General features: G+C 53.1%; 6 protein-coding genes across 6 annotated transcripts; 3 read left to right on the forward strand and 3 right to left on the reverse strand.

Annotated features, from left to right (window-relative positions):
- Positions 1 to 4,219: 4,219 nt before the first annotated feature.
- On the reverse strand, positions 4,220 to 6,252 carry M406DRAFT_351611 (uncharacterized protein). Its single transcript, XM_040922639.1, has 7 exons — positions 6,206 to 6,252; positions 5,743 to 6,131; positions 5,609 to 5,670; positions 5,330 to 5,528; positions 4,870 to 5,229; positions 4,695 to 4,774; positions 4,220 to 4,627 (listed from the first exon to the last, which is right to left on the reverse strand). The coding sequence occupies exons 2-7, from the start codon at positions 5,994 to 5,996 to the stop codon at positions 4,581 to 4,583; spliced, it is 1,002 nt and encodes a 333-aa protein (XP_040775127.1). The 5' UTR covers positions 5,997 to 6,131; positions 6,206 to 6,252; the 3' UTR covers positions 4,220 to 4,580.
- Positions 6,253 to 6,820: 568 nt separating this feature from the next.
- M406DRAFT_107379 (family 32 glycoside hydrolase) lies at positions 6,821 to 8,677 on the reverse strand. The gene has a single exon (XM_040915236.1). The coding sequence runs from the start codon at positions 8,617 to 8,619 to the stop codon at positions 6,871 to 6,873; it is 1,749 nt and encodes a 582-aa protein (XP_040775128.1). The 5' UTR covers positions 8,620 to 8,677; the 3' UTR covers positions 6,821 to 6,870.
- Positions 8,678 to 10,486: 1,809 nt separating this feature from the next.
- Positions 10,487 to 11,672, forward strand: M406DRAFT_277656 (uncharacterized protein; the record flags this gene model as incomplete). The annotated part of the gene is made up of 2 exons (XM_040918325.1): positions 10,487 to 11,148; positions 11,286 to 11,672. Coding segments are annotated over exons 1-2 (684 nt in total), but the record flags the coding sequence as incomplete, so codon positions are not given.
- Positions 11,650 to 12,426, forward strand: M406DRAFT_322501 (uncharacterized protein). Its single transcript, XM_040919647.1, has one exon. The coding sequence runs from the start codon at positions 11,751 to 11,753 to the stop codon at positions 11,979 to 11,981; it is 231 nt and encodes a 76-aa protein (XP_040775130.1). The 5' UTR covers positions 11,650 to 11,750; the 3' UTR covers positions 11,982 to 12,426.
- A 342-nt stretch (positions 12,427 to 12,768) lies between these two features.
- On the forward strand, positions 12,769 to 14,927 carry M406DRAFT_291222 (uncharacterized protein; the record flags this gene model as incomplete). Its single annotated transcript, XM_040918951.1, has 6 exons — positions 12,769 to 12,829; positions 12,930 to 13,102; positions 13,157 to 13,505; positions 13,649 to 13,761; positions 13,846 to 14,211; positions 14,334 to 14,927. 6 exons carry the CDS (start codon positions 12,769 to 12,771, stop codon positions 14,751 to 14,753), a joined length of 1,482 nt encoding a protein of 493 aa, XP_040775131.1. The 3' UTR covers positions 14,754 to 14,927.
- Positions 14,928 to 14,986: 59 nt separating this feature from the next.
- On the reverse strand, positions 14,987 to 17,030 carry M406DRAFT_42476 (uncharacterized protein; the record flags this gene model as incomplete). Its single annotated transcript, XM_040924195.1, has 5 exons — positions 14,987 to 15,467; positions 15,564 to 15,622; positions 15,657 to 16,030; positions 16,111 to 16,523; positions 16,624 to 17,030. The coding sequence occupies 5 exons, from the start codon at positions 17,028 to 17,030 to the stop codon at positions 14,987 to 14,989; spliced, it is 1,734 nt and encodes a 577-aa protein (XP_040775132.1).
- Positions 17,031 to 18,541: the final 1,511 nt, after the last annotated feature.

An 18,541-nucleotide genomic window follows, 5' to 3' on the forward strand; every position in this document is an offset into this window, starting at 1 on the left:
GCAGGAGGAGGAGTTAGGACTTACGGTGCGGAGCCGCTGCCGAAGCCACCAGCAGAGCCAGAGCCAGAGCCAGAGCCACCGAAAGAGCCGGTACTAGAACAACATCTTGATTAGTTTCGGGTGTTGGAAGAGCAGGTTCTGATGGGATTGACTCACGGCTTAGCACCTCCGGCGCTGAAGGAGCCACCTCCGAGCCCGGAACCAGAGTCGGATCCGCTGCCAAAGCCTCCGAACGAGCCAGTACTGAGCACATCTTGGTGAGTTCCTCGAATATTTTGATTTATCAACGTTTGGTAGGGGGGTTGGACTCACGGTTGAGCACCTCCGGCGCTGAAGGACCCGGAACCACTGTCGGAGCCGCCGCTTCCAAAGCCACCAAAGCCTCCGGTGGGAGCGGCACCGCTTCCCTGGCTTTGGACTCCAGAGTACTGGGCCTTGTTCTTACCTCCGAAGGCGCGACGCTGGACCTCAGGCGCACCGGTGCTATATAAATGTTAGTATTGTACGCTGAAAGAGGTGGCCTTACAATATGAGGAGGATGGGTTACTCACGGTTGAGCGCCAGATGCAGACTCCATGGGACCGCCAGGAGCATCACCACCGAAAGCTGGCACAAGAATTAGCATTTAGTCACATAGGAAAAGTTATTTCCCTCTTAGAATGCCATGCAGAATTAACTTACAGCCAGTGGGCTTAGCACCTCCCGAGAAGGGACCGCCGAAGCCTCCAGCAGTGTGAGAACCCTTGCCTCCGAAACCACCGGTGGGCTGAGGAGCCTGGCCCGAGATGACGTGAGCCTGGCCGCTGGGGAGAGCACCACCAGCCGCGCCGGTGGGGGCAGGGCCCTGGCCGGAGTGGTGGCCAGTGTGACCGTGCCCTTGGCCGGGTCCGCCGAAGCCGCCGGTGCCAGAGGGGAAGGCGATGCCGGTGCCGGTAGGCTTGAAGCTCTCGACACCGCTGGGCTGCTGGGGAAGGGCAGCGGCCAGCGCAAAGAGCATGGAAGCAATGAGGGGGCTGATCTTGACCATCTTGACTGATTTTTGATTGTGGACTTTTTCTTGAAGGGGTGGGGTTGATATAACAAAATTGGAATTCTGCTGCGAAGAATTCGAAAATGTAAAAGAAGGCGGCGTCGATTTCGTTCAGCGAAGGAGCGTGGGTCTTGACAAGGGAACAAGAAAAGAAGATGAAGGCTAGCTTCAAGGAATGACTTTGAAAGGTTGGAGTCTAGGTTGAAGAGGAATGAGGAAGGGAAACAGAATCATCTCGAGGATCCAAGACTGAAAAGCCATTCTTATATAGAGAACCTGTCTTCATTTCTTTTGGGAGACAGCCAGCGCCTGTCGGCCCCGCGTACACACCACCACATGCACCATTGTTCGCGCAGTTGATGTTATCGAGCGACTGGTCCGCCTCCAATTTCTTCGAAACATTCCGTAATGGATCCTCTTCGGGCTGGGGCTCCAGGTGGGTCTGCAGATCGCCGTGGTGAGCAAGGGGAGTCCATCTGCGTGTGGAGGCAAGAAGGGGTGGTCCGCGGCTCCTTTGTGCCTATACATGCAGGCGTGTGGGTCGAGCCCCTTACCAAGAAGTGAGATCTACTATAGTAGAGGCATGTGAGATGCAACAGGAGACTAAACATTTCATGTAGTACTATGTACATTTTGCCTTGGACACCATGGTCTACTCTTGGGCCCCTCTGCTATGCCTGCTGCTGCAGTCTGCAGGAGACAGTGCATGGGAAAGTCAAGCGTAATTAGTCATTCGTGTTGGTAGCCTTGATTGGGGGTTTCCATACAGGTGTGCAGGCGGTCTTCTGCTGGGTGGCCATCTTCGGGGTCCTGCTCGAGGAGCTGTAGTTTGATGGTGTTGGATTGAGGATGATTTGCCACCATTCAAGGGCAGTATGCAACATGGCCTGCAGGTATGAAATGGCAGGCAGGCAGATGCGCAAGCGTACCCTGCTTATTGCTGCCCCCCCAACAATGGAGGTTACGGTTTTCTTCTCCTTTCCCTCCCTTTCCTTCTTGTGGGGTCACATCAGCAAACCGATCCAATCAACAATCAAGAGAGCAGGTAAGAATGTGCACATTCGGAGGGAAAAAAACAAAAATCATGTAAGTTTGAGGATAAGCGATTAAGCATCATTTGCACCCGTGTTGAAAAATATGACCTGAGGTGGAGTCCTCCAGTGGCCTTGGCTGGTATGGATTTTAGTCCTGGAAGCACGGGGACCCCAGAAGGTGATGACGAATACACCCCCGCCCATCGCTATTTGTTTTGAAACGAACCCTTCCTCTGGGCGGCATTGTTCTATTCCTGGTGGACACTATGAAACTGAGGTTTACGCCGGAAGAAGGAGGACAAGGAGGAAACGAAGGAGGAGTAGCACGGCCCACAGCAGGACCTCCCAGTATTCGACGGATTTCTGTGTGGGGGTTCCGTTGCTTTGGGGTGGTCTAGAAGTGCTTCTTTTTGGCTTGTTTGTTCTATCTCACCCTCCCCATGGCAATATACTATGGTACATGGGCGGAGAGAGAGCAAGGGAGGGCCCCGGGGTCGGCCGAGTGACGTCCTCACCATAGATTCTTATTAGTGCGAGGACAAAGGAGGCGGGCTAGGATGAATGATTTACAGGTAACCTTGAAAATTGAAATCTCATTTTGATCAACAGATAGGGGAATAGGGGAATTGAATGTAAACTTTGAATAATCCGTACATAAAACGTGTAGCGGAGCCCACACAAGTGTCCACAAGTCTATACACATCATCCAGGTTCTAGACGTAGCCTGAGAGTATGTTATCGAACCATGTGCGTGCTATGACGAGGCACAGACTGTCATTCTAAGCGCGCTGGAGGTGTGATGATTAACGTAGGGCACGCCAGGTCTCTGATCTTCCCTTTCTTTTCCTGCTTTCTCTCTCCTTCTTGATTGATCGCCCGCCAAGGCTGGAGTGCAGGACCTCGCAGCAGATCACGACAAGGGCAGGTAGTAGTGGAGATGACCTGTTTCATGTTTTCAAGCCGCTGCCCCCCTGCAGTCCTCTTCCTTTTTCTCAAGCGCCTATCGATCTAGCTTAGACTGTTTCCTCGTCTAAACATACACAGAAACAACTCTCTTGTGTTATTTTAGCTTCCTGTTGTACCCTAGTACACTATACATGATCTCATCCCTGGGCCTGGATTCCATTCAACATTCCATAGTAACAAAATCATGTCAACTTGCGACGCGAGATGGTTTCCCCCAATCTCGGATTGCCAGGAGCGGAGGCTCTGCGGGAGGCTCTGTGCACCGGTCTGCGTCCTCGATCCGACTGACAAGACCTGAAGAGCTGACGATTTTCGTGTGGATATGCTCAAGCTTGGCGACGATCTGGCAGCTCACTACACAGGAGCTAACCATAGCATGTACCGTGCATAGTGGGTTGTCCCGTCGTGGTTGCGCGTCGCTGGCCATGCCCGGCCGACAGAGACCGATAACCGTGGACGCGCCCTCAGCCAGTCGCCAGAGAAGGTTCAGCAGTATACGAGACGCACTGTCAGTGCAGTACACATGAGACGAGTGATGACGACCTTCCTGACAGGATACCCCTCGAGATTCGCGTGCTGCCTTCTTTTTGATCCGTGCACCTATTTTGATGATACCATATTCTACCAGAGAATACGCAATACATTGTTTCGCCGTTCCGTGCGCTGGAATATACAACTTGTTCTTGGACATTCATCTGTCCGTGTTTCGAAATGCTGAGTGGATCCACCAATCGTTCAAGAGCCCATGTCCCGTCGTGCAGGGGGCCGGGATGCGTAAGGAACAGCAAAAAATCCAAGGAGCAAGTCCAAGACCCCCAGAGCCCGACAAGCAACTCCATGTGCATGTACATGGAATGGAATAGGCGAGAGAGAGAGAAACAGGAAACGAATCCCACCGACGTCGGGCACTCAAGACTCGCCCAACATACGATGCCATGCGGAGCATCTTGTGCGTGCGAGTGTTCATCTTACTAAACTAATACGTATTAGCCGGGCCGTGGGGGAACGGGCGGATGCTCCAATGGCCCAGGATACGCGAGGATTCTTGACGGACATGAGATCCTGTGATTATTAGGGGAGGAGGAACAGCTTTCGTGTCTAGATCGGACGGACAGGCACTTGCAGCTCTCCAGAGGAGGATTACCTAACCTCTTTCTTCACTAGCGGATGGATGAAGGCAGACGCCTGTGCCTGAAGATCTTCCTTTTGTTTTTATTTTTATAACAACTAAATATCCTATAGGATTCCCCCGAGTCGTATCCTGCTGCACATTCACATTTCAAGATGAGGAAACAAGATTCGACCCGTGAGCGTAGAAAGAGAGTTTCCCGTGCAATATTCGCCTTGCCGTCCGCTAATAAATTTCAAAGTTTGCACAGTTCAGGACGGCTTGCGATCGATGCCCGATTCCCACACTCAACAACGAGCGATCGAGCGAGGCTACCGTGACCAAGATAAATGAGGACGGTTTTATCGAGAACCACAACAGGCCCATTTGCCAAAAGAAACCTGCACATACTGTATCTCCCTGGCCCGGGCCCTGGCCCCCTCTATACGACGGTGTCGACGAAGAGGTTGCAGTTTGGATATCGCTCAGCTTGATACAAGTTAGAAGTTCATCCTCGAAGATGGCATGGCAGGTGCTTGGCGTGACAAGGACTCACCTCTGGTCTCGTCGTCGATCAGAGTCGGGTCTGTAAGGGTATCATTGACCCAGCAGAAATCCTCAGTGAGCAGATAGATTCTGTTCCGAAGCAAAGAAAAGAGAGTCAGCCAATACTTTTCCTGTGCTGAGGACTCCTTCGTTTACGCTGCTGTAGCAGCTCGGGTCCAACTCACTGATTGTCATCTACCAAGTTTTCACTATACGTCGCGCACTGGACAACAATATACTCCCCAAACGAATACGTGTGCTGAGACTCGCTCGTGCTGTCCGGTTCCGCCAGACAGCTGGCCTGGTCGTCCCCGATCTGCGTAAGGTACAACCACCGCTTGTGCTCTTCCTGTCGGCCTACATCCGCTCCGCTGGCCGCACGACGGGCAAAATCTTCTGCGGGCGTAGGTGTGGATGGCTCTGGATCAGGCTGCCGCATTTTGGCCTCCAAGAAGGGGATGGGACCGCAGTCGTCGAGATCGGCGTCTACGAACTCGATCTGGGCCTCTGGGACGTAACAGTTCGACAAGGTTTTGTACCATTTGCTTTGGCAGGGCGTCAGCAATCATGTCAAGGAAGACCAAAAAATATGATGCTATGATGATTCCGACAAAGAAGGAGGGCCATGCGTGGAGAGCATATTACCTGTTACCAAGCACCTCGTCCCCATTGATGGTGTAGCATGTGAGAGTAAGGTCGACCTCAGGCTGGTACATCTTCGTGTGGTCCTCAATCTCACCGACAAACTCGGGAATGATGTTGCACTCAGTGTTGTACTCGGTCTTGCTTGGCCCGCTGGTGTACGTCTCGGCGACCTCGCCACAAGAGGCGAGCACATCTGTGTCTGCTCGACAAACACAGCAATTGTCCATTATGTCAGCTCTGTTCTTGCCGTCCACGGCTTCATACTGTGGGTAAGCTTACAATTTCCTTCAATAATATCCCACTCGGTAACATAGCAGTTATCGGTCGTCTTGTACCAGGTGCTGTGTGCGCGGACAAATGGATTAATATATCTTACAAAAGGAGCCCGCATGGAGTCTAGGTGTGCCGCTCACTTGGTGTCCACGATCATGTCTCCTGTCGTCCAGCACGTCAGGTTCATGTCCTGGCTGTACTCATAGGCGACCACGTTGGTGCAGAGGCTGTACGGGCAGGTCTTGCACTCGGTCTGGATGCCATTCTCGACGCGAGAGGGCACACTGCTGGCAGCAGTAGCATTCGATTGCCTGGTATCAAGTGGTACCAGATGGTGCCCGACCGCTACGGAGGCGAAGAGAAGAGCTGGAAAGAGATAAAATCCCATTGTCATGTCGGCTTGCTTATGTGTTGTGTTGGTTGTAGAGCGGACGAGTCTCTGTTGGCTTGCAGACAAAGTGACGGCTATGCAAGTTAAACAACTTCAGAAACAGGGCGACAACGGAGATATGTAAGTTCAGTCTGTCCTCTACAACAGAGTAGCAACAAAAGTCAGCATGAAGTCACATTAACGAAGAGTCTTAAACATGCGGGACGACAGACAGAATGTGATATGGACAAAATCATCAAACCCTGCCGCACGGGTCGCCTAATTTTCTAGATCGATGTATATTGATTATTATGTCCCGAAAACATTGATTCTCTAGGGCCCAAGTGGTCTCTTGTACCCAAATGACGGCGACTGACCTTGGTTGTCTCAGGAACTAAACAATTAGGCGAAGATCACTTATGGGGGAACCAGTCAGCGCCAAGAAGCACATAGGCGGGCTGATCAGCCTCCCTGCCTCTCAAAAGCGAATGCCAAGGTCGTACTACATGTTCAATACGAGGAGTAGTTCCAGCCTTCGGAAGTGTCTGAGATGTGTAATTTTTTGTTGCGACTAGAAAAGTATCTTGGAGGGACCGGGCGAACAAGGTGGGACATGACGCAGAAGAATAAGCATTTAGTTGAAGTAACAGTAGTCTCATTCCAGGAGCAATTTGTGGAAAGAAGCTGCATCTTCTGAAGTGTAATAAGAGTTGATTTTATCACATACATTGTATGTCACCAAATTAGTTGCAAGCAATATTGTTGGTTTGTGGATGAAACAAATTACATCGTCACTTAGATGGGAAAATAGATCAGCACACATTGTCACTAAATGGCATGCCTGGGTTGTGAGAAATGACCAGATTTTATACTCCTATATGAGTACTAGGAACAGACACTACACAGTCCAAGTAGCCTCATACACCATATCCCTCCTGGCAGCCGTCCCCGTCGTGTCAGTGACATTACCCACGACAGTTCCCTGCTCGTCCTCATACGCAGCCCACGCGCTCTCCAGCGCCCAGACCGCAACGCTGACCTCCACCCCAGCAGGCAGGCCCGCCGTAGCAAAGCTCATAAGCGTCAGCGGCTCGTTGGGGAAGAATAAGACCGTAGCAGCATGCACGCCGCCGTCCAAATAGACCTCAAGAACAGACCTGTCGATGACAGCCTGGACACGCCAGCTGCCAGAGGTGGTGTTCCACACATCAGCGACAGAGAACTTGTCGGTGAAAAAGACATTGTCGAAGCCGCGGATCAGGCCCCTGTCGATAAAATACGGCTGGTCCCCGCCAAAGAAGAAGCCAGACCGGAGCACCTCGCCAGAGGATGGACTGGTGAAGGATATGTTGAGCGTGGAGGACCCTGTTATGGTGCTCGCGTTCAGGCCCGTCACGTTGGCGTCGATGTACAGGGCGCCAGACGACACAGAGGCATAGTCGACGGCGATGGAGGCGTTGCCCTCGAAGGTCGTCGTGTTGAGCGGCGCGCCCAGCAGCACAGGCGACGGGTCGACCAGCTGGCTGGCCATGACCCAGCCGATGCGCGTGGCGTTGGTCAGATAGTGGGCTCTCGGAAGGGTCGCGGCGCTGCGCCAGCCCTCAAGGTTGCCCGTGGGCACGGTCTGGGTGTACTGCCAGTTGGAGGCCCAGCCGATGCTGACGGCGTCGGACCCGTCTGGGGTGCCGTAGAAGAACTGGGCGGCGTAGTTGTCCTTGGCGAAGTCGGTGAGGCGGGTGGCGCTGTCCAAGGGTTCAAAGTGCGTCCCGTTGAAGGTCCCTGGGAAATACTGCGTGATGGAGCCGCCGAGAGGGGCGCCCGGCTGGACGGAGATGGCCATCACGTAGGCCTCGTCGCTGACGACGGAGCCTCCGATGGTGTCGCGGATGGGCAGCTTGGCGAGGTTGGGGCACTCGTACTGGGCGCCCAGCAGGCCGTGGTGGGAGAAGTTGGAGGCATGGGTCCAATTCTTCAGGTCAGGGCTCGTGTAGATGCCCACGACGAACTCCTGCGCATACGACACGACCATGGCCCAGTGGTCCTCGTACCAGATCACCTTGGGGTCGCGGAACTGGCTGCTCGTGCTGTTGATGACCGGGTTCCCGTCATAGTACTGGAAAGTGTAACCGCCGTCGTGAGAGTAGGCGATGCCCTGCACCTGAGGACCAGCCGAGCCGTCCTCATAATAGCGCGCAAGGGTCATCATGGCCACGACGCCGTTGTCCTGGTCTGGAAAGAAGCCAGAGGTGTTGTTGACGTCGACGACGGCGCTCCCAGAGAAGACATAGACATATTCTTCAGGCGGGAACAGGGCGATCTGCTGGTTCTCCCAATGATAGAGGTCCTGGCTCGTCGCGTGGCCCCAGTGCTGGTTGCCAGCAGCGAGGCCCGTTGGGTTGTACTGATAGTACAGATGCCATGTCCCGTTTGCATCCACAAACATACCGTTGGGATCGTTCATGAAGTGCTGGGGCGGTGAGAAGTGCACCTGCGGCCGAAGACCACCCGTGTAATTGCCAGGCACGGGGGTGCCCGTCGGCACGGCTGGGTTGACATAAGTGCTCACGTTTTGCGCAGAGGCAGAGGAGGCCGTGAAGAGAAGGAGTAGAGGACCGAGGAGGCCTGCAGTCTTCTTCATTATAACCATGGTGAGGGATCCTGAGGCTTGTCTGTCGTTTACGTCTTGGGCTTGCTGCTTGGTAGGGATCCAGCAACCTGGGTTTGATAATCACTTGAACCCAACGGCGAGAACTTGTTGCCTTGCGAGGGACTCGAGTACCTTTTATAACGTATGCCAGAGGGGAGGGGATGCTCTGGAGCACGTCACTTGGCATGCTGTAGGGCAGTGAGGGGATTATGTGCAGGCTCAGCCACAAGGGGCCTAGCTGTCGAAGCTATTCGCATTGTGAGGTGGGTGAATTTCACCGAGTGAAATCGCTTTTCCCCGGACTTTATTGCGTGGGATCTAAACGGGAGCTACTGTAGTCGAAGGATGGATCCGCAGTAGCCTGATGCGAGGTGTGTACACTGTGAAATAACTAGCACTGGCGGTCTTGGGAGAATGTGGATGGAGTCGGATGAGGAAAAACGAACGTGATCTTTTAAGGTTTATGACTGAGGGGACATTGTAGATGCGTCATTGCCAAGGGCCGTACGGGGTAGAAATGCTTGGAGACCCAGCCGAGTCAAACCTAAACACAAAAAGCAATTGTAATCGTAATTGCAATAAATAATAAGAAAGCAGAGGAAGAGAAAACGCAATACTGGAAACTGCCGTGTTTTAATTTCTCTTCTTCCATATTTCATACAGAGAAAGACACCAGCAAAGAGTATGTTGGACTGAACAAGACGATTGACGCACTCGCCGAAGAGAGTGTCCTTGTGCAAACGGTAGAGGCAGATACATCTGATCGGTGGGTGGTGGTCCACCAGGTTCATTCCTATAGTGTCCACCCTAACCGTTGCTTGTGGAGGTGCGGCTTACGATGGGGGATCGTAAAACCCCGCATCTGGTGTTATTGATGGATCACTGATTCGGTGGAAAGTAATTATTACCTCCAGTGGTCTTTGGGACGCTTCAACTGAGGCCCATATTTGACAGGTGTAGAAGCATCCGATTTCTATGCGCTTGTAAATCTTGTACCACCAAATATATGACACTTGCAGAGCTTAAGATGATGCTCTTAGAATGCTTGCTACCCATTTCGTATGTCAAAATGGCTTGTCTGAGGACTTTTGTATGAATGTCGGAATCGCAATCATCAAGAGATGACGTGGGGTCGAACTACACGGTTTGGTTATGGCGAGATCTGCTGCACGGCTCATTCCGACAGCGGCCTTATGCTTATGCTGTGTAACTAGCAATAGCTCCTCTAGGGGCGGCTGATTGGGGATGGGGAATTCCAGGTATGGCGCTAGACGAGCATGGTGCTACAGCCTCTAAACCATGTATCTAACGACGACGTCTTTACCGCTTGATGCTGGAAACTTCGAGGCCACTACACTGTTACCGCCTAAAGCATAAACAGGTTGGATACTCAGTATGAAAAGCACCTCCTGCGGTATAGCACGTTGATACCTACGTAAGTACTTGATACATTCAGCATATCTTTGTTTTACATATTGGCTTGGGCACGACTCATGGCCTACGAGGGCTTCCCTTCGCTGGTGGGACGCCTGTTGTGCATATTTTCTTATTCACGACGAAAACCTGCTCGAATACTTCTTTCAAACCAAATGTGTTCTTGATGGTCCATATATATCTGGGTGTTCAAGCTGATCAATCCTTGGAGTTGCTCTGCTACCTTGCTGGCTGGAATTTCTTCTTCCGTTCGTCTTTTCCAACCCAAGCATGAAAGAATGGGCCCTTACTGTTCAATCCCGAATACTATAGGCGTTTCCAGGTTAGTCCGGGGTTTGGTGCCACCAACTCCCGATTTTCCATGCATGGATGTGCTGTTCCCGCGGAGATGTCCCTTACCACAGCTGCCACTGTTCTTCATCCCCCAGCAACTGAGACTCAAAGGTCCTTACCTCCCGAGGAGAAGAGAAAGAGAGAAAGAGGAGAGATGACTCCAATGTCACGTTTCTTTCTTTGCTCCTCTTGCTCCTACAATGCTGCTTTGGTCCGACGTAATGGTTTTCGCTGTGCCACATGCGCGCTCCCCTTCTTTTCCCTTCCTTACACAGGAGAGAATATGAGCAACTTGAGAAAGCCGGATACTCTGCTGGTCAGGAAACTCGACAGATCAAAGGATAAAGAATTCCCAACGCGCCTAGCCACTATCATTCCTTGGAACGCAGAGGTGAACAGCCCAAGTGATCATCCTCCGATGCAGCATCACCCCCCACCCCAGCTGCTGCTGAAGTTCCTGCCATTATGTCCAGCAAGCCTGGAGAAGGAGGAGGCGTCGTCGTCGTGCCATCGGGATGGAATATCGACATCGACAGATATATCAACCCCTTCATCAGATCGCCTCGCAAGCAGAACCTGCCACCCGCCATCGCACGGTTTCTAGGTTACCGCGACCACCCGCCACGACTCTTCGGAAACGTGCTCATCATCGCATATGCCTTCATCGGAACGCTGTCCTCCTTGTCCCTGATCTATGCTGTCTCCAACCAGATTCAGGCTCTGGGAATAGGCACAGACTCACCTCTGATCTTGGGTAGCTTTGTAGGTCTCATCGCCTCTCTGTCCTGTTTGGACCCTTCTGATGAGGAACCTGGCTTTCTTGTTCGCTCCGCTCGTCCATCAAGGTAGACATAAAACTGACAAGACGGGATTCTTCTTCCTTCCCACTGCACTGCTAGGGAGCGGCTGCGGTGCTTGAATTCTACGCCATCGACTCGCCCTTTTCGCAGCCACGAAACGTGTTAGTTGGTCAGCTTGGCAGCAGCCTCATTGCAGTGAGCATCAACAAGGGCTTCGCACAGCTGCCCTTGCGCCAGTACACCCAACTCCGCTGGCTCGCCGGGTCTCTGTCCTGCGCGTGCGCGACCGTCTTCATGGGCATCACGGGTACGATTCACCCACCCGCCGGGGCGACGGCTTTGCTGGCCACAACCGATGACAACATTATCCACCTCGGTTGGGCTCTGATACCGCGCGTCTTGCTCGGCTGCTGCCTGATGCTTGTTGTGGCTCTGATCATCAACAACATACAGAGGGCGTTTCCTGCGTACTGGTGGACTGCAGAAGAGACTGGCTCTTTTTGGACGAGGACATACGACGAGAAGCGCAGCTGCAGAGACAATAGAAGACGGCAAGGGCGGGAGATGGACGACGAAGAACTTGGGCAGGCCTCAGCGGAGACAGCGGAAGCAGCAGTGGCAGCAGCAGCAGCAGACGAGTCCCCAGCACTTGTCATAATCACCAGGCATAACATACTCGCTGCTCCTGGCACTGACCTGACAACCTCTGACAGACGTTCACTGGAGAGGATCTTTCAGAAATTATCACCAACATCGTCCACTCGTCTCAAAGCCGCCCACGAAGGCGGTAGTTGAGGGGTACAGTATGCCACAGACAGGAGGGGAGAGGCACTAACTCCCTGGGGGACTCTGCATATTTCTCCGATGAGCTGGACCAAAAACGAGCTGGGGTGGTCTCTTGCATGGCGCTGCGTGGGCTGACTGTCTTTTTTCCTTCCTGAAAAAGGAGCCGAGAAATTCTTGCTTCTGTTGGAGGCTAATGCTATCTATCCACTGTTCAGCTGAATTGCACAAGGCAGAATTGCACCTGGGCACTGGGCAGCTGGCACATGGGCGTGCGGTGGCGCTCCCGACGGAGTCTTGAGTCTAAACCAATTCGAACAGGGTCGAGAATCCTTTCAGATCCGGGATCAACACTCAGCTGTCCGGGGCCATGCCGCTGCCGACCCCTCCTTTTTTTGGTTCCGAGTGTGCATGAGGCTCCACATAATTACAATGCCAAATCTACATAGTACTCGAGAGACAGTCTGTTCCGAAATTGACGGTGCGTGCGCGCGCGCGCGTGTAGGTTGGTCGCTTGTGACTCGTGCCACTACTTGGCTTCGGATCCTTTAGCCGATATGACTTGCCTTCAAGCTGACTTGTTTGCTCCTCAACCCTGTCACGTTCTGTTATTATATGTCTCGATCTCGTGAAAGTCACTTCGCATCTACATCGGCTTGGGGGAGAGCGCAACCACAGCCTTTGCTGGACTTTGCCTACTTCACTACCATGTCCCCTTCGTTCTCGGCGTACACTTGATCCGTGAAACTCTCCTCACCACTCCTAACGAGTGACGCCGCCTGTACTCTTATTTGAAAAGATGGGACGGGCCCCGACGAGTGGATACTGCGAGACTTGCAGAAAGCGGAGAATCAAGTGCGGTGCGTCCAGAAAGAACCTACGTTGCATCAAATACATCTCCAATTCCAACCCGCCTCAGTTGCTGATTAATTCTTTTTCTTTCCTTTTCCTCGTGGATAGACAAGACTGCACCCTCGTGTATGCGATGCCTAAAATCCGGCTATGTATGCAAGGGATACGCATCCGGCCTGCGAATACAATCCCTCGTGGTCGTGACAGGCTCTGAAGGCTCTCAGCGGCTCGCCAGGCTCGCCGGACCTTCCGACGCGTCGTCGAACCAGCGACGCAATGATGTACTATATCGCTATAGTTCCAGCACGAGTCGTGGTGGTCCACGTGGTGACGAGCCCAGAAGATTGAACCCACCCCAAGGGCTGAACCTCACGGCCTTTCAGGAGCACATGGCCTTCAGCTACTTCTTTGCCACCTACGGCTGGGCTTGTTTCTGGAAACCTTTCCTGCAGCTTGCCAAGGAGAACGACCTCGCCCCGACGGCGAGCCATATCTGCAGCCTTGCTTTGGCATACGGACATATGGGCCTTGGCCACGGCGACAAGGGCCTGAAGTCGATGGGCTTGGAGCTGTATGGCCGGAGTCTGAGGGAGGTGCAGACGTTGCTCAGCCAAGGAGGAGCTGCGCGGACTGAACTGGCCCGACTTTGCGTTCCTGTTGTGATCTTGGGCATGTATTCTGTATGTTGAACGGTTCTTGATCTCAGATGACAACGTCTTTCCAGCATTATCCGCTCCCGGTTCTTCTCCTTGTCGGCCGCCACTTGCTACGTGCAGAGAACTTATTGTAACTAACCATTTGGGCCTAATAGTTTGCTATCGATGGAGACCTGCGACTCATACATAACCTCGGTGTTGTACAAATCTTGAAACACTGCGGGCCAGAAGCATTCCAAGACGAACCGCTCCTCACTGCGTACAGATCATGCAGAGCACTGTTGGTAGGCCATGTGACCAAAGACTTCTTCCAACCCTCTTGTTCTCGAAGCAATACTGAGAACTCGTTACCGCCACAGATATGTGAGTCCTTCGCCGTCCGCCGACGTACCTTCATGGAAGAGTTCAAGTGGAAGACCGTCCCCTGGCAGAAGCTTCCCAAGACGGCCCTGGACCGCCTGATCGATATCCTGGCCGACATGCCGGGCATTGTCAACGACATGGCCGCCAGCGAGCGACCCATATCACCTGCAACCAAAGCGTCCTTCCGTTCACAGGTCGGCAAGCTGCGGACAGCGATCCAGGCGTGGAGACACGATTGGGACCGCGCGAACCCAGGGGCGGGCAGCGAGGCGCCCTCACACCTTAAGATGGACAATATCGATTCTGCCTTGTTCAGGGAACAGCTGAGTACGACAATTGAGTTTGGGACCACGCAGCAGGCTCTTGAAATGGTATTTACGACCGTTCTCTTGATGATCTATTCTTATACCCTCTCTCAAATCATCCCAGCCTCCACATTCCAGAAAGCTGGACAAATATTTTCAGGAACTTGCTCACCACCAGATGGATACAGTTGACCTACAACGCCGGCCTCATATATCTCATGCAGCTAGAAGACATCCTGTCCATAGGAAAACCGCACAGCAGCCCCATAACAACCGAGATAGCCAAAGAAATCCGCCGAGACAGCTTGAACCGCCACCCATCCCAACCTTTACTTCTCCCCGAAGAGGTACGCCACACCTGCCAGCCCGCCCTCGAGGCCTTCCGCCTCATCCCGTCACTTTACAAGAACCTCGTCACCACCAGAGACCGCGTCATGGTCATCCTAGCCCCCTTGGGCATTGTGTACTGCTCGACAAAGGGGCAGCCGGGGTTGAGCAAATGCATGGAGGCTGTGCTGGACGAGATTCCCTTTTTTGGGAGCGGGGCTACTAGGGATTTGTCTGTTTATGAGCTGAAGGTTGGGGAGGCGTGGCGGTCGGGGAAGTGATCCCATTGTTTTGAAGGTTACATTTAGACGATAATCACATGGATGTGAAGGATGAAGCCTGACTTGTACAAGTACTGCGAAGCTTTCATGAAGAGTGAGTGCCTGGGCCTGAACAGAACGTCTTATGCAAGGCCAGCAGCTGAGCGGAATTACTAATAGAAAATATCATAATTTTGCACCATTTTTCTTTTCTGTTTCTCGATCCATGTATATGTCATCGGGTCACCAGCAGCTTATGCCAACTTCTCGTCCCCATCGCGGCTCCCGCCATCACTCACCACCCTCTTGGTCTCCCTGCTCCTCTGCGCCGCCGAGCCCTCCACGACCTCACCACCATCCGCGTCCGTCTCCTCAAACTCCTCAGGCAGCGACAAGTTCAGAATCACAGTCACCAGCGCCGTCACCGCAAACCCAGTCTCCATGACCAGCTCGATCGCGTCCAGGAAGCCCTGCAGGCTCTTGTTGGAGCCGCTATAGGTGAAGACGTAGCTGAAGTAGGTAGGAACCAAGGTGGCACCGTAGCCAATGGCGAGACCGGCGGTGAGGATGAAGCGGTTGCGACGGGTAAATGGCACACCGCGGCAGATAATGGCGATGCCAGAGACGGCGACAGAGGTGAAGAGGAAGGTGGTCATGCCGCCTATCACGGCAGAGGGGATGGAGGTCAGGGCTGCGGCGAACTTGGCGAGGATGCCCATGATGATGAGGAAGATGCTATTTTTCTCATTGTCAGCTTTCTATTTGACCTTGTGTGGCCATGGTTTGGCACACAATTCCTCTTCCTGTTCGTCATAGCAGAAAAACACTCACCATGCACAGTAGCCCGCCTTGCGGTTCGCACACCTCGTCAGCGCAATCACACCATTGTTCTGAGCAAAAGTAGACATGGGCGTGATTGTGCACAAGGCAGCCAGCACGCCCATTGATCCCATCAGCCAGGACACCACCCTGGATCCTGCTCTCGTACAGCTTGCCGTCAACCTCGAGGCGGGAGACGTCACAGGTGGCCGTGATGTCACCAATGGCCTCACAGGCACAGATGATGAAGACGGCCAGCAGGGGAAGCACGAGCGGGCCGTAGACGCTGAGCTTGAAGGTGTGCACCCAGATGAAGCTGGCGGCGGGGGCGGCGTCGATGCCGGAGCGGTCAAAGTAGCCGCAGGCGGCGGCGATGATGCAGCCCACGAGGAGACCGATGACGACGGAGCAGGATTTCATGATGGGGGCGCCGAAACGCTCACAGAGGATGATGGTCAAGAAGACGGAGAACCCGAGGCCTATTAGTCCAGTCAAGTCAATACATATATACGCATACACCATGTTGGTGTCGGTACAAGCAGTCTGAGCCAGTACTTACCCAAAAACTCAGCACTTCCCCAGGGCAGGGCATGCGGCGCATCGATATCCGGACACAGAGCATAATACGCAGTGGTAGGGTTCATGCAAGAACCACTTCCACCAGCCCAGGCCTCGAAGCCGCTCTCGATGAGGCTGATGCCGATGAGCATGACCGTGGGACCTGTAACGATGGGTGGGAAGATGCGCAGCATGGTCTTGGGCGGGATGAACGAGATGAGCACCTCAAGCAGGGCGCAGACGGCCGAGGTGCCGATGAGGGCGCCGTATCCCTCGGGACAGGGCAGCTGGGTGCCGTCGTCGGCAGTCGGGCAGTAGCCGTTCTCGTACATCTGAGTGAAGGCGCGGGTGGCGACGGTGATGGTGGAAAAGGAGACGCCCACGACGGAAATTACCCCCGTGCCCAGGTAGTATCTAGAAAGGCAAGATTGCTTGAGGGTCAGCTGCTGTTGTTGTCTGATGGGAAACTCTCCCTCGACTAGGCGTTTCTCTCTCGCTCTCAAGAAGGACGTACGGGGTCTTGAAAAGATGAAACCTTGTGATCTGAACCATGGACAAGACACCCGAGACGATCAGCGACGTCGACACCAAATACTGCTCCAGCTCAGTGGACAGGTTGGCGGCGGCAGCGAGGATGATGGGCGGAGCGATGATACCAGCCAGCATGGCCAGGGCATGCTGGAGACCCAACAAGACGGCAAGGACCACGGGCAGGTTCTCGTTGAGGCCGAAAAAGGGAGCCGCCTGAGCCCTCTTCTTCATAAAGGGAAGGCTCGGCGTAAAGAGGAAGGCATAGTCGTAGTCGCCTACCAGGCCCTCCCTGGTGAAGAAGGTCTGCTTGAAACCACGGAGCCGGTCACCAAATGTCCTCTTGTGCTCGGGATATGCACCGATCTGAGATGGTCCTTGGCCCTCATCCATCTTGGCGAGATGAGCTTGTGATGCGTCCTGACAACAGTTGATGCTGGGATCGGGTTGTTCAAAGTTATTAGATGTTAACAGGACTGCTGCCTCTATTCACAAGAGGGGGGGGGAAAGGGAGAGAGCCCAGCTTCTCAAAGCGACAAGAACGCTTGTGAGACTGTAATGAAATTCACTTGGATGTTCGGTTAAAGCCGTCACAAACTCATCTCGTCCAGAATGAATAACGGAATGGGGTGAAGTACATATTTATGTCATCCAAGACGTATTCATAAAAGAATGACCGCAGCTGGAAATAGAGAGAAAAGGTGAGCGCGGTCGCATCGGAGCAGTGCTTATCATGGAGCATCAATTTTAACTACTAAGAACCTGGCCGGATCCTCTTGGATGGTATCCACCGGACGGGCAGCGGAACTAGCCGATCCACTGTCGCATGGGGCTGCGTTCTCTCAGAGTGAAATACCAAGGCGCTGGGGCAGACACTATTTGGGGGTGGCCATATGATTTTCTTTGTCTGTTTCTTTTTTTTTTTTTTCTTTCTCCATTCTGGGTGATAGTGATAGTGGGTGTGGCAGCATGTCAGAAGACGGGGCAGGGGGCGAGAAGGAGGAGGACGCATTAAACCCTTCCTGTGTGCATCGATTCTCATATGCACAACATCAGCCCTGGACGTGGGGGAGAAGGGTGGGATTGCTTTTGCTTACTGCTGCTTATCTGCAGACTACAGCAGAACACGAGCCCCTCTGTATCGGTTTTGTTGTTACTTTTCCTTTCTTTTCTCCTTTCTTTTCCGAGCTGCTGTCAATACAACGCTGGCAGCCTTTCATGCGCATGCCCACATGCTGGAGGACTCTCATATGCACCGGCCTACAGACAAAAAAAAAAGAGCCTCTTCTTCTTGGCTGGTATTAAACTCCGTACGGTTCCTCGTGTGGGTCGCCCTAAGGAAATCAGAACCAGGGTCTTTGCTGGGACTCTAATCAGGTAAAGATAACAAAACTGATAACATCACTCGATTCTATCGAGTCAACCACCAACAACAAGCGACCGCCCAAGAAAATGAAAGAAAAAAGACTTCATTGTAGATAAGGTAACATCAGAATACTGTTATTTGAGTACTCTCCACACCAAGCCACCCTGCTAAACGAGCACGTCCATGCAGCAATAGCAGGCAGATGCATCTCTCCACATCAGTGATGCAGCCTATGGTTGCATGCGGACGTCCGAGACCTTCGCTTATGCCGGTATCCGATCTGGATGCGCCGCCTACCGTCAACTTTTGGCTTTTTCCTACCAAATAAGACAGATCCAGACCTGCATTGCATAAGGTTTCTTCTGGGGTTTGTTTTCTCTCTCTACTCTCTTCTCTTCTACTTTCCTTTCTTGGTCAAGAAAATGCAGAAAGATGAAAATTTTCATATACATTAGATCGCCAGCGTGATGCCGTCACGCCTTCCCGCCCTTTTTCCCTTTCTGCACCCGGCGTCTGCCGATCTGTCTCTAGGGCGTTG

Source organism: Cryphonectria parasitica, assembly GCF_011745365.1.
Source record: "Cryphonectria parasitica EP155 unplaced genomic scaffold M406scaffold_5, whole genome shotgun sequence".
Classification (NCBI taxonomy): domain Eukaryota; kingdom Fungi; phylum Ascomycota; class Sordariomycetes; order Diaporthales; family Cryphonectriaceae; genus Cryphonectria; species Cryphonectria parasitica.